This window comes from Cricetulus griseus, chromosome 8, assembly GCF_003668045.3.
Source record: "Cricetulus griseus strain 17A/GY chromosome 8, alternate assembly CriGri-PICRH-1.0, whole genome shotgun sequence".
Lineage (NCBI taxonomy): Eukaryota > Metazoa > Chordata > Mammalia > Rodentia > Cricetidae > Cricetulus > Cricetulus griseus.
The window spans coordinates 5,762,750-5,776,474 of record NC_048601.1 but is presented as its reverse complement, the minus strand read 5'-3'; the positions used below and the strand labels follow the sequence as shown (position 1 = coordinate 5,776,474).

Here is a 13,725-nt window from a genome sequence, read left to right as displayed (position 1 = left end):
CTCTCGATAGGCTAGGCTGTGAAAGATAACGTTCTGGAGGCGCCAACTAAAGCCAGTCTTCATTCATACAGAACTTAGGAGATTTCCATAGGCAAACTCACAACTCCATCACCTTGGAACAGACACTGTTTATATTTTATCATATATCCTTTGTATCTATGCATTACACCATGTACTCTTAAGATACTTAGAATGTTCTCTATACAAGGCTGCCAGGAATGCTGTTATTGGTGTCTGCTCATGCCCTAAAATGAAGAGACAGTTTCAATCACTAGGATGACCGGGTGGAAGTCCCCCCAAAAGCCTGGTGGGACACACCCTGGGACTCTTATTTTATCTGGCCATTTTGCCCTAACCTCTCTAACCAGAATGATGTAAAGAACACAAGACTCTCTGTTTGAAAACATGCACAGCTTTTCTAGGCTTGGAAATTAAACCATAAAAAGTTTACTGAAAAAAAAAAAAAACCTTTAAAAAGCTCCTTAAAAACTCACACCATAATTGCTCCCCACCAAGCGTGGGCACTTGCTAGCTACACGTAGTGGCACAGTGACAAGCATATCAAAACTGAGCGCAGGCTACACTAAGAGGAAGAAAAAGCCTTCCACTGGCCATCTGTGAAAATAAGGCATGTGGCCATTAAATGCAGAGGCTGTAAATATACACAAACTCCATGAAGCAAATGGCAAAGAGGGACCAAACTTCAAACTCAAACAAATCAAAATGTTTAATGCATAGTTACCACTGCTGGAGGAAACAGCTCTGATCTTTGCAGTCTGTAAACTCGGCATGTATTTCAATTAAATACCCCCAGAGAGGAGAGAGAGGGAGAAAGAAACGAAAAGATGCAGAAGAAAACCGTCTGGAACAAAAAAGCTGTAGCTGGCCCGAACTCCTTTCCTGACGCTAAGAGCCCCTCTACCTGGCACCCGCCTGTCAAGAATGTCGATAGCAGTTATTAAAGGCTGTCATATAGGATGATGGATGGGTGATGACATAATACCCATTCACACCCCCCACCCTTTTTTTTGTCCTGGGTCTTTTTGAGAGCTGGCTGTTCTGTGCTGATAATATTCAAGGTTTCCTCCCCACTCCTGTCCCATAAGAAGGGTTCTCCGACTTAGATGCTGAGAATCAGAAGGTTTTGTAAATGTAAACAAAAGCAAAGGAAATCTGAGGTTTAGATGGCCCCCACACACACAGAAGGTAGCAGGTCCCTACCCATGCCACATACATTTGCAGAGGACAGAGACTCCCAATTAGAGTCACTAAGACATTATGTACAAATGTAAAGACGAAGGTGATATAGGTGCACTTCCATACAAGAAAATTATTAATCACTTGTGTTACTTCTGTTATTTTAATTGGTTCCCAGGCAAATTCTTACCACAGGATTGAAAAGGTCAGGTTCATTCTGTATGTGCGTATTTCTCTCTTCTCTCTCTCTCTCTCTCTCTCTCTCTCTCTCTCTCTCTCTCTCTCCCTCTCTCTCTCATAGACACACACACACACACACACACACACACACACACACACGGCTAATAAAATCTGATTCACAGATATAGGCTCAGAAGGCTCTCCCTTCTTTGCTCATCTGAAGGGCTCACCTAGCATGCCTACCTCCTTTGCAAAGCTATTCTCTAACAGTTGACAAATGCAGTCCTAATTTGGCCTCTATGATTCATTTCAGCTCACAGCAATATTTACAATGGCCATCTAGAGACCGTTAATTGAAAGCATCTTCTTCTGAATGGAGACACGATTGTGTTCCTTCCCGCTCTCTATTTCAAAGGAAAGCCCCTAGCTCAAGAGTCCTCCCAGGCTTTCCCTTTATCTCTGTGAAGGAGTGTGTGTCAGATAACTCTGCCAGATTCCCTGTGTCCATTTCTGAAGCACTAACACCGCCCGTCCCATCCATCAGATGGCTGGCAAAGCGTCAGTGAGAAATGATGGATGTAAAATTACCACTGGGGTACCGTCCGATGCACTCACCACCATTTGTAACTAATGCTCTCAAACTACCCACTTTTTTTTTTTCATTATTAAGCATCTGCATTAAGTTGACATTGGTCACTGTCATTTCAGGTTTGGTACTTTGTTAAAGGGACAGGAGAGGGTGCAGCTCCTGAGAGGAGAGATTGTGAGTGCCACTGTGATAAAAAAAAAAAAAAAAAAATTAATCTGTTTGTAAATTACCCTGTGCAGTCCTGGGTAGGGCTTCTTATGAATTTGACTCCTGCAGCTCTCCAGTGAATTGTGATTTAAAACAAGTGCCTTGCTGACCATTATATACACCTCTCTCAATAGAAAGTTGCCAAGGGATTTTCTTTAGCTTCAAAGGCATTCTCCTAGCATCTATGTGCAATTACAGATGAATTTCCAGCATGTGCGATGTTGCTAGCACAGGGACTGTAGACCATGTTTGGTAAATAAATTCTTAATTTTGAGAAACAAACACATACATTAGCATGCTTATGTCCCTTAATTTGCATAAGAAAAGCAGGACAAAGGTTCTTCCTAACATGTATGGAAAGCATATGTGCTAACACAGAGCCAGAGTTTCTAACCTATCATCAAGAGTGTTTCCCTGTGCCCATGCTTTGATATTATTTAACTTTTTGTGAGCCACAGGTAAGGCATAAGGCCCTGGATATGTAGTGTTGAGACAGCTATAGTCAGGGAGGGGCCTGGATTATGAAGAACAACTCGGGCTGATAGTTGGAGCATTGGAGAACTCTGGTGCCATTTTTATGGGATAGTCGGGTTGATGATTGCCTTTTCCTGTCCAACACCTACTTGGCACTTCCTTTATACTCTACTAAGGCCACCTTTGATGTCAAAGTGTCCCTTGATTTCAGAAAGAGATATTCTCTAATTCCATTACAGAAAAGGATTTGTGAGCAACTTAAGGGGATTTCCTTAAATTCATAGGACACACTTCTAGCCAGGGAGATGTCTGTGGAAGCTAGCAAGTGGAGGGAGGCCCATGCATGGGAATGGAGCTTAGCAAGGAGAAATGGCCCCACCCCCTCAGCCATCTGATGATGGATGGTTTAGTTGTAAGTGCACCAGCCATTTTGTCACCCAAAGGGAAAAAAATCAAGAATCACAGAGCTTTTGATCCACAAATCATGGAGCTGATAAATGAAGGGTGACTAAATCTTGCCTCTGAACACTCTGACTTGATAGTGATTAAATACTATTTGTTTATGTTCCTGTAGTTAGATTTCCTCTTGACTGTGTTTCCAAAAAGATCAACAGCATGAGGTTCACCCTTCCCAGTAGAGCCACATTTAGAAGGAGAGAAAGGATCGGGGGACTTTCTGTTTAGCTTCTCCCTGCAGGTGTGTGTTCAACTTTCTGTTGTAATCACTTTGCCTGTTGGGACCAGCACAGCACAATTCAGGCTCTATGATCTATAGCAGACACTGCCAGGTCCAGACCAAGAGTCTGCTATCCTTGCCTGTGTGGTCAAGAGTCTGCCCTGTCTTGGTTAAGGAAGCACAGCTTCAAGCACTTCTGTTTCTTCCTACCTGAGATGCCCCCTTTCCCACCCTTAACACCGAGGTTTATGCTACAGTGTCATCTGTAGCAGAGATCTGTGGCAGAAGATAACATTATTTGAATATAAAATCAGTCTATAATTAACCAGAGATGACAATTATAAATAACACTGTGTCCCAGAGTTTCCAAGAAACCTGACACACACAGTTCTTGGGTATGTTGAAACACTTCCAAGAAAAGTAAAGAAGTGAAAAATCTTTTAGAAGTCTTCAATTAAAATGTGTTTCAGTAAAAATGACTTTCATCCTGCGTTTCGGTACATATCACCCGGCAAACATTTGTCCTTGTCTTCACACCTCTAATTGTTTTCACTGGCCAATTACAGCTACGTAGAACTGAGACCTTCTACTTGGGACAACCATGCTTTTTCATATGTGAAGAAAAGTTAATGTGCACAAGGCTTGTACACCCAAGGGAACAGATCTCCAGGATGGGGCTTCAGTTATTTGGGTCTTGGGACCCTCTCCCTGCATCTTTGCAGATCAGTGTACAGCCTGAGGCTAGAGGTGGCTCCTTTCAGTCCCCTCTGCTCTGTTCCCAGCCCCTGCATCCTCCTGCCTTACCTCCATCTTCTTATCATAGACTGTGTGTGTGTGAGTGTGTGTGTTTGAGTGTGTGTGTGTGTGTGAATATGCCTTTGAGTGTGCACACAAATATATAAGTGCCTTTCAGAGGCCAGGAGAGGGGTAGATCTACCAGAGCTTGAGTTCCAGCTTGTTGTCACCTGACATGTGTGTTGGAAGCCAGCACTGGTCCTCTCTAAGAGCAGCAAGCTCTGGCAACCACCGAGCAATCTCTCTAGTCCAGGGATGGTTACTGTAGGTAGCAAATAGTATTCTTTGGGGACTTGAGATGGCATGAGAAGATGCTATTGGAACCGGGAAAAGACTTTATATGGTGCCTTGCTTTGGGAACAACAAAGGGAAGTTTCAAGCTAACCCGTAGCCTGCATGGGAACTGACCCCGGATGGAGATGCATGTGTGATCATGAAAACCCATGAGAAGGGCAGGCAGGAACTTGGGGAAGACAGTCAACATACAGGATGTTTCTGCATGAAGCACAAGTATTCACTCTGTCATCACAGATTAGTAATTGATAGGACATGCTAAGCAACCTGGATTCTGTATCTACTCTTGATAGATGGGACTCACACATTAAAGTATGCAATTAATAATTTCACCTAAATAGCCAGCAGGGTTTGTAATTTATGGTGGAAAACCAACCTCCCAGCACTCGGAACTGTCTAACACACAGTAGGTGTGAATGTTGAATAATCACTTTTTCAAAGATGCCAGTTTGACATTAATCATCACCCTGCCATAGGCTACAGAGACACAGGTTGATCAGCGCAGAACTGATACCCAGGTTTTATCCAACAGGAAAGGGCAGCCTGAGAGTGTGATGGTCCTTGCTGCCAAGCTCTGCAGCACACTTGGCTCTCTCTCCTACAATGCTGCAGTTCCATACAGACACCAAGTCAGGCCCTCTGGCTACATGCTTTTAGAGAAGGAATGTGTCACACTGTCATACGGGACAGAAAGGCTTCATTTCATAAGATCTCCACTTCAAAACAGATAGAAATACAAGTTCAAGATGGAATCACAGAGAGAGAGAGATGGTCGGTGGTAAAGAGCACACACTTGCAGAGGACCTGAGTTTGGTTCCCAGCACCCAGTTGGGCGGTCCACAACTCCTTGTAACTCCAGCTCCAGTGTTACATTTGTGGTGCCTGTACTCACATGAGCGTTCACACAGACACACATTCACCCGTCCACACAGACACACAGTTGCCCCGTTACAAAATTTAAAAGAAAATTCTAAAGAGATAAAAATGTTAAGATTTTGAAGTTAATCAGTAATAACCTTTGAGGGTCGTGGCAGTGACTCAGCTCACTAACAGGAACTGGTTATTACTTCAAAGATAAGATTTTAAAAAAGAATTGATGTTACAACTCTACCAAAAAGGAAGGAAAGTTGAAGGAGTATTTCCCAGCAAAGGCAATGTCTGTGGCTCAAGCAGGAGGCACTAACCAGAGAGGCAAAATAAAATGTCCATGGGTATGGGCGTGGGATGAGAGTGGCTTCCAGGCCTCCTTGGCGTGGATGAGCCTGAACTAGCGTGAGAGCAGGCGGCTGCTCTGCTGTTACTTAATCAGAAGGCTGTGGAGTCACTGAAGCCTTGCATGAGAGCAACAGCTGATCTGTGTTAGAGAGGATTAGCTCCCATTGCCATGGTGGAGAGCCCAGGATTATTTTATGTACTCCTGTTGCCTTACAAGCCGTCAGCACAATTATTGCCCTCCGATGTGAATGACTGATCTGTAACCACAGCTAAACAGCTTGCTGCTTAGGGGCTTCGGGAACTTCATGAAGATGGATTTCCATACCATCAAAGTGCTTTTAATGGGCTCCCGGATCCAACCACAAGACCTATTTTGCAAGTATATAGAATACGGGATGAAGGCTTCCTGTCCAAAAGGATTTGGTTGGTTGTCACTTGACAATTCCCAGCCAGCACAAGGGAGGGGAATGTGGGGGAGATAGGTAGAGTTGTCTCTGCTTTGGAGGATTAAAAACAAGGGGGAGGGTTACAGATGTTCACAGAATACAACCAACTGCTGCATCCACAGCTGAATTCAAAGCGCTTAACAAATAGCGGCAATTTAGCTATGCTTGCGAGGAATAGCTCCCGTCACTTCGCGTTAGCATCTGGCCAAGTGTTAAACTCATTTCTACGCAGGGAGCAGAGGAAAGGGTTTCTTGCTGGAGCGTCCTTTCAAGAATGTTTAAATATTTGAACATAAATCCCTCTATGCTTGCTATCATTTCTTCTTAGGGCTGCTACCATGTTTCCTTTTGCTGTCCCTTCTAGTTTCAATGTCTCGCTTGGGCTACAAGAATCGTGAGAGCTACAGGCCCGTGGCATGGCACCATGATCATGCTGCTGCCTCCAGAGAGGGGGCAGAAGTGGACTTGTTTCTCCATCCTGGATTTTCACTCACATGAGGACCCAGGAGGGCAGCAGCTGGGGAGGCTCATCTTCCAAGTTCACGCAGGCTATATACTCGGGCACTTCCCTACCGAATTCTGTGTAACACATGGCCAACTAGAGAGCTACTCATCAGAGCAAGCTGCTCATTCGGGGAAGTTTCCACAGGACTTATGTGCTCCTCAGGGGGATGGACTTGGAAACCATTGGTAAATAGCTGATCATCCACCCCCCTACAGGATCAGTGGGATGATAAGAATTCAGTCATCATGCAACATTTTCATCCAGACTCCACCCAAAGCATGATACAGTGACATTTTTTTTTTTCCCTACGTGAAACAAAGCTTACATGCAAAACACAAAAGAAAACAAGGCATGAAGCCATGGTGTCTCTGGCTACTTTAGAAGCTCTGCTGGCTTTGGGTAGAATACAGAAGGTCAAAGCACATTTTGTGTCATGATGAAGTCTAACTTTCCAATTCTTCAGTCCCTAACACTTGACAGTGGCAACATTATGACAGGCTCAGGAGCCAGGGTATCATCCAAGCTTAGGCTGACTAAAGAAGATTCTGTGTTTTCAAATCCAGCTGATCCCCAAATACAAGTTAAGTATCTCTGGAAGGCAAAATTTTCCCTCAGACGACATGGCATTTCAAATGCCACTTTGTTTTAATATAAACTGGCAGCAAAAAGGACCGATGCTCATCCCCAGTAAGGTCTGGGGACGTGCAATCTCGTGTTCTGACACTTCCCATCGCTAGACTGAGCTCCTTGCTGATGGGGGAGGGGCAAGGAAGAGCTGTCATTCTGAAGACAGTAAGGATAGGCAATGGGAGAAAGAGAGCGCGCATCTAGGAGCTCACAGCAGTCCTAGAGACAGGCGCTGCCTGCACTAACCTTGTCTGTCCGGCAGTTGTTGAGACCTATGCTATTCACTACGGCCACCTTCCCGTCCAGAGCCTGCTGCTCACGCCTGAGTTGCTCCTTCATCTGTCGAGCTTCTTGGATTGCCTTGGTAACAGCATCATGGTCATTTAAATAACCTGGAGATGAGACACAACACATGTACAAAATGCATGGGAGAAGGTCAGGCTGACGTTGGCCATGGCCATACTTCTTTGAGGGGAGAGGGAGGTGGTTAGGATCTGGCGGAACCTGACAAGTGAATGAGCAGCGTGCCATTGGGGATGCACGCAATCATATACAAAAATACTGCCAAATGCCCACAGTGGAAAGAGATTGCTTACACCGTGTCTACTTACTTCTCAATACAAATTTAAAATAAATTTTTTTTTGTCTAAGTTTTTAAGTCAATACCTGAGTGTGTCTTAAAGATTGAGTTTGTTGGCTGGGCGTTGGTGGCGCACGCCTTTAATCCCAGCACTCGGGAAGCAGAGGCAGGTGGATCTCTGTGAGTTTGAGGCCAGCCTGGTCTCCAGAGCGAGTGCCAGGACAGGCTCCAAAGCTACACAGAGAAACCCTGTCTTGAAAAACCAAAAAAAAAAAAAGGTTTGTTTTGTACTGTGCACGTGTGTGCTTGTGTGTGTGTCTCTAGGTGTCCATGTATGTGAGTTCAGCACCCACAGAGGCCAGAAGAGGTTCCCAGATTTCCTAGAGCTGGGGACAAACATGTTTGTAACATGGCTACTGGGAACCCAACATGGGTCCACTGCAAGAGCACACAAGTTCTTAACCATTGAGCATTTAGTATTCCAAAACTTAAAATTACATTTTCATTTTACCCCCATGCAGAGGCCATGTGCATTCTAGCTTAAGACCTGTACATTGGTAATCGCAGTGGTATTACCAAGTCTCTCATAACATCAGAAGAGTCGGGTCAGAGTTTGTACTAGTACAAATCAGGCCTGTGACAGACAGATGGATTGGATCATTATTGGATGGCTGGAAGAAGCACTTTCCCCCTGTAAATCCACTCGCTGGGGAAATGAACTACAGGTGGCAGTGGTTTGCTGTGTATCTAAACCCTAAGAGCGATGACCCTAGACCTCGAGCACAGAATGTCACCAAGTCCCTGAAATTGGTAAGACACCGTGGATACTGTTAACTCACTCTGAATAAGACAGGTGGCCATCTCGGGTCTGAAACTCCCTACCTCAGGCTTAGAGGAAGTCTGCTGAAATAGTTTTAAAGGGTAGTATGGGAGGGAGCTAAGGTGATTTGTAACTTGATCACAACTGAACTGTTGCCATTTATTTATTTGCTATGCATTCTTGTGCAGAATGCATTATTTTGGGGTAGAAGGGAATTGAGAGAAGAAAAAAGCCAGTGCATTTGCAAATATTTAAAGGATGGCTAATATTTTCTATCTATCTATCTATCTATCTATCTCTATCTATCTATCTATCTATCTATCTATCTATCTATCTATCTATCTATCTATCTATCTATCTATCTATCTTTTAACTGGGGCATAAAATGGCATAAGATGGATCTGTAATATGAAATTGCCCAGAAAAGGGACTTGTTTGTGACATGAGGCTAAATCTAAGCAGATCCATTGGTGAGCTGTGACAGATGGAGGGGCTGTGAGACAGAAGGCAGGCACTAATCGCACAGAAAATGACCGGCTTGCCTCAACATGTTCCACGAATTCCAGCAAACTTTACACCCTAATCCATTTTTAGAACAAAAAACATCTGGGCCATAAATCCTCTAATCTGCCAAAACACGCTATTAAATCCCACGATTTGTTGAAAAACACTAAGATTAAAGAAAGGAAATATAAAATGGCTAGCTGCCTTGCTGCGAAAGTGTTATTAATACTCTTTCTTTGTGTCTTTATGAATGTTCTGGTACTAAAGAGCCTTGTCTAATCATGTCAGATTACACACCCTCATCGCATAGCTCTTCTGTCTGACCCGCTGATTGCCAAAACACATCAAATATTTCCTTGCTGCTTAAAACTTCTACCAAGAGAGATGGATGTGAGTTTGACCGAGTGAAGATGGCTCCTTAGTGGCCCCTGGATTCCCTCATCACAGATGGGGCATCTTCTCGGGTCCCTGAGTATGTTTCAGGTGAGGTCATGAAAAGTAGGGATCTTGGGAGTGATAACTTTGCTTTTCAGGAGTGATCACTGGAATTGATCCAACAACAAAATGCTGCTTCAAATACACACAATAGGAACCGGGAGAAACTGTTTAGACCAAGGGCCATTTAGAGTGATTAACTGTTGCCAATGACCGGCCTGGTTACTGTGCCACTATCATCCTCAGCGTTCTGAACAATCTTCTCAATCTGCCACTCCCCAGTGTATTCTGTAACTCTGGGTGGGAATCCAGCCCTTGTGGGATAAGCTTGGGCGTGTTTGTTTGGGCAGATCCTGAGAGGACCAGCCTGCTTCTCCTGGCCCCTGACCCCCGTCTCTGCTCAACCCAGCAATGCATGTTTTTTATACTCTATTTAGCCTCTCTATGGTCTGTTTAGCTTCTCCAGAACACAAATATATTTGAAACGGTTTAGCACATGGTGTTGAATAAAAGCATGGATTCTTTTAAGCTTTTTGCAGACTGCCAAGATAGCACTGTGTGGGAAAACAGTTAATATGGGCACAGGAGGAATGTAAAGGCTGACAAAGGTGACTAACTGCAACCTGCGTACAGCAAAGGCCACGTCAGTTCTGGGGAGTGTGGGCTCAGGCTCAAAAAGGCACTGCTCTAAGAATTACTGTTAGAGACCCCTGAGTCTCAGTAGTAATGCTGTGTTAGATTCTAAGTTTGGCATCTGCCAAGTCTTCAAGCCATTTATATGTTACAGAGTTCAACCATGGTGTGGCTTTGTTCACTGTGTCTAGACGGTTTCGTCTTATCACACCCAACTACTGCCCTCCCCTGCTGGCTCCCATATCAACCCACATCCTTGCCTTGGATTACAGAAAGAATGGCTGGGTGTGACACCAACCTTCCTGCCCTTACCCCTCTTATCACTTCATTCCCATATCCTGTGTCACTGAAAACGGCACCCTTCTTCCTAGTCACCAAACCTGCCCTAGACTCAAGCTCTACACCTTCCTTTCTCAGCACTTACCTTTCTTCTGTTTAAACCATCTCTCCCCCATCTCCACTGTTAGTGTGAGGGTTATCTCCTCCCTTCAAACAAGCAAAGTTTTTCCTCAAACTTTTAAGTCTCTCTCCCATCCTACACCAAACTTCTCAAAGAGAAGAGAGGCTGATGCACCTCTTCTGATCTCTCTTCACTTGCTGGCTGGAGCTAATGTCTCTCTGCTGCTTCCCTTGTCCTCTGAGTTGCTAAATTTCAAAGCATTTTCCCTTCCTTGCAGGATCATCCCAGGGACACCCTGACAGACAGTCTGGAAGCTTCCTCCTTCCCTCCCCCTCCTCCTCCCTCCCTTCAGAATGTATGCCCTCATCCTACCACCATTTCCTCTTAGTCTCTGTATTTTTGCCTCACTAAGTTTCTTCCCTGGCTCCTTTAATTTTGGTTCCACTTCCCAATCAATATGGGAAAAAGATGTGAGCTACACTGGAGAGGGCACACAACCTTAGCTTGGCCACACACCAGCCCCTCAGCTGTCTGTCTTCTCTCTCAACTGCGTCATTGCTTAAATGCAGATGACACAACATTAGCAAAAGGAGTCAAGATGAGCTGAGTTAGCACAGTCTGCAGACCTCACAAATGCCCCGTGACGGCATTCACCGTCACCCTCTTTACAAAGTGGCCTGGAGAGGTAAGCAGAATCGGCAGACTGGATCCCGACAGATCTGGGCTTCTATTTATGGGAGGTATGATAGTTGACAAATTTTAACCATCTTTCTGGCTGCCAATTTTCTCAGCTGTAAGACAAATGCAAAGTTGATGAGAGAGTAGGTGAAGCCCCGTGTGAGGAAGGGAGAACCACTTGGCGTGGGTGGGGTACTTCATCCTGATAAGGGCTTTACATTTGCCTTCTCTGACCCCTCCTGGCACTCCTGTGGTAGGACTCTGGCCATGAGAGTGAAAAGTGTAAAGGGATGGCATTTCATGGTTGGTAGGGACATCATGTGTGGGCGTGAGTTATTTGGGAGAAGAGGGATTGCCTGGCATACACAAGGCCCTGGGTGTGTTCCCCAGTGCTAAACAAATAAGCACAAGTTCAATTAAATGCAAGCTGGCCTGTTAGCGTTCAAAATGGCACACCAGAAATGGCCATTTGATAAGTGATATCCTGCTTTTTGTTGTTGTTATTTGTTTGTTTGGGGGGGTTGTTTTGTGTACAAATTTAGGCAGCTATTGCATCTAGAGCTAGGATCTGAAGAGAGTACACATGTCTAAAAACTTAGCCAGCAATTCTATCTAGAGCTATGATCTACACATAAACATAAGTTTAATAAACTCCCAGACGAAAAAATTTGAGGGGTAATGGCAATATAACTTCTAGTTAATATTTCAAATGAGATAACTAATGCAAAAGAAGTTGCATCTAAAACTTTCTTAAATTCACCTTGGTTTCATTTTTTTCACATGCCTTGGTGTTTCACCTGTACTGTTACAAAATATTCTAAAATCCCCCCCCCCACTCTCTGCATCCTCTTCCTTCTCTCCGTCTCTGTGCCTGTCACCCTTTCTCCCCTTCTCTGTCTGTCTCTCTGTCTGCGTCTCTTTCATGGGTGTGCACGTGTGCGTGTTTCCACTCCACTCACTTTCATGAGTAGAGAAGAAGGAACAAATTGGAAATGCTAACTGTAGAATAGGGAAACTTCTGAAGGGAAGGATTCAGTCAGGGCTGCCATACAGGAAAGGAAGGAGCATCCTTCTCTCAGTGTCAAACAGGCCCCTTGTAGACAGCATTAAGGATCTTGAGGTGAAACCACCATGGGTTTATGCTAAGTTCTAAATCTAGTGGTTAGTATTCTAACAAGGGAGGAGAAAAAGGAGCCGTGTGTGTATGTGTGTGTGTGTGGGGGGGGATGTGCGTGCACACACGTGTACACACACCTGGGTGAACATGTGTTTGAAAGCCAGAGCTCAACTTCAGGGGTGATTCCAGGTGCCATCTACCTTAACTTTTGAGACCTGGTCTCCCACAGGCCTGGAGCATGTTACAAGGCTAAGATGGTTAAGTGGGTTCTAAGGATTGAATATGGGTTTTCAGGCTTCACTAGTTAGGTACTTTACTGAGTGTACCATCTATTTCCCTTAGCTCACCACCCATATTCTTACTTGTTTCTCTATGAGTTGAGAAATTATCCCATATACTGTATAAACAAAAACAAACAACAACTGTCGTCAGCTGCATACCCTCCTGTTCAGACATCTTCTCCCTAGGCTCCTCTACCTGTGTGCCCTATGAGGCAGGAAATACCGCCTGTATATCTCATTACTCATTACCCCCCTCCTGCCTCAGGCTGTCCTCTCTACAGCCTACAAACTTCCCAGTTGCCTATCTCATCACTTGGATGTCATCGAAGGTTAGATTCTTTGCCTTCCCTGCATCACAGACAGCCAAGTTTCACTGTTGTGTGTCCCTTCCTCAGCTCTAAAATTTGCTTCCCCAACCCCCGTGGTCCCTATCTTCACTGAAGTTACCTTACCCCATCCTTCATGTAGGTTAATCCCATCCTTACTGGTTCGTTATCTTCAGAGATATGTCCCCAGTCTGTCTTTACTCTGCTTCTAGACATAGTATTTGGATGTGGAAAACTTTTGCTTAAAACCCCATCTCTTGGTGCCCTGGTGCTGAAAGTGGTATCTCACGAAATGATGACCTGTCGTGGTTTGTAGCTGTAGAAGTGCTGAATGGAAGATAGCTGTCTAAACCCCAAGAGCTTCAACAGGGCCTAAAAGACTGCTTGTTTTGTCAGATGTTTTATCTCTCGATGCCTCTCGTCTGTCTCTCACAAGTTCCTGTATGAGTTTGAAAGGGAGGTTGCCCCAGTCCCAAGACTTTTCTGGCTTCTGTCTCCTTAAGGTCCCCATGTGCTGAAGTGTTCTCCTTTCTGCTGCATTTGGGAATTGATGCAGGAATTATTCAGTCTGTGAGGACCTCTCTGACATAGACCAGACTTGCTCCAGGCAAGTCCTGTGCAGCCTGCTTATCTGTTCCTCTGAAGCCTTGTAAATGCTTTCCTTGTCACACAGGCCTGCATTTTCCTAAGTGTGTTGTCTCAGCTTGCCAGTTCATGAACTACTTGAGCACATTTAAAAATATTTT

The 13,725-nt window shown here is 44.6% G+C and overlaps 1 protein-coding gene across 6 annotated transcripts in view; it reads right to left on the bottom strand.

Moving 5' to 3' along the window:
* Positions 1-13,725, bottom strand: part of Sox5 (SRY-box transcription factor 5) — a 970,651-nt gene that overhangs the window by 22,936 nt on the left and 933,990 nt on the right. For all 6 annotated transcript variants that reach the window (XM_035448567.1, XM_027430149.2, XM_035448569.1 and 3 more), the window contains one exon: positions 7,452-7,597. In XM_035448567.1, the coding sequence (XP_035304458.1) occupies positions 7,452-7,597 (146 nt within the window). The remainder of the gene's footprint in view (positions 1-7,451; positions 7,598-13,725) is intronic.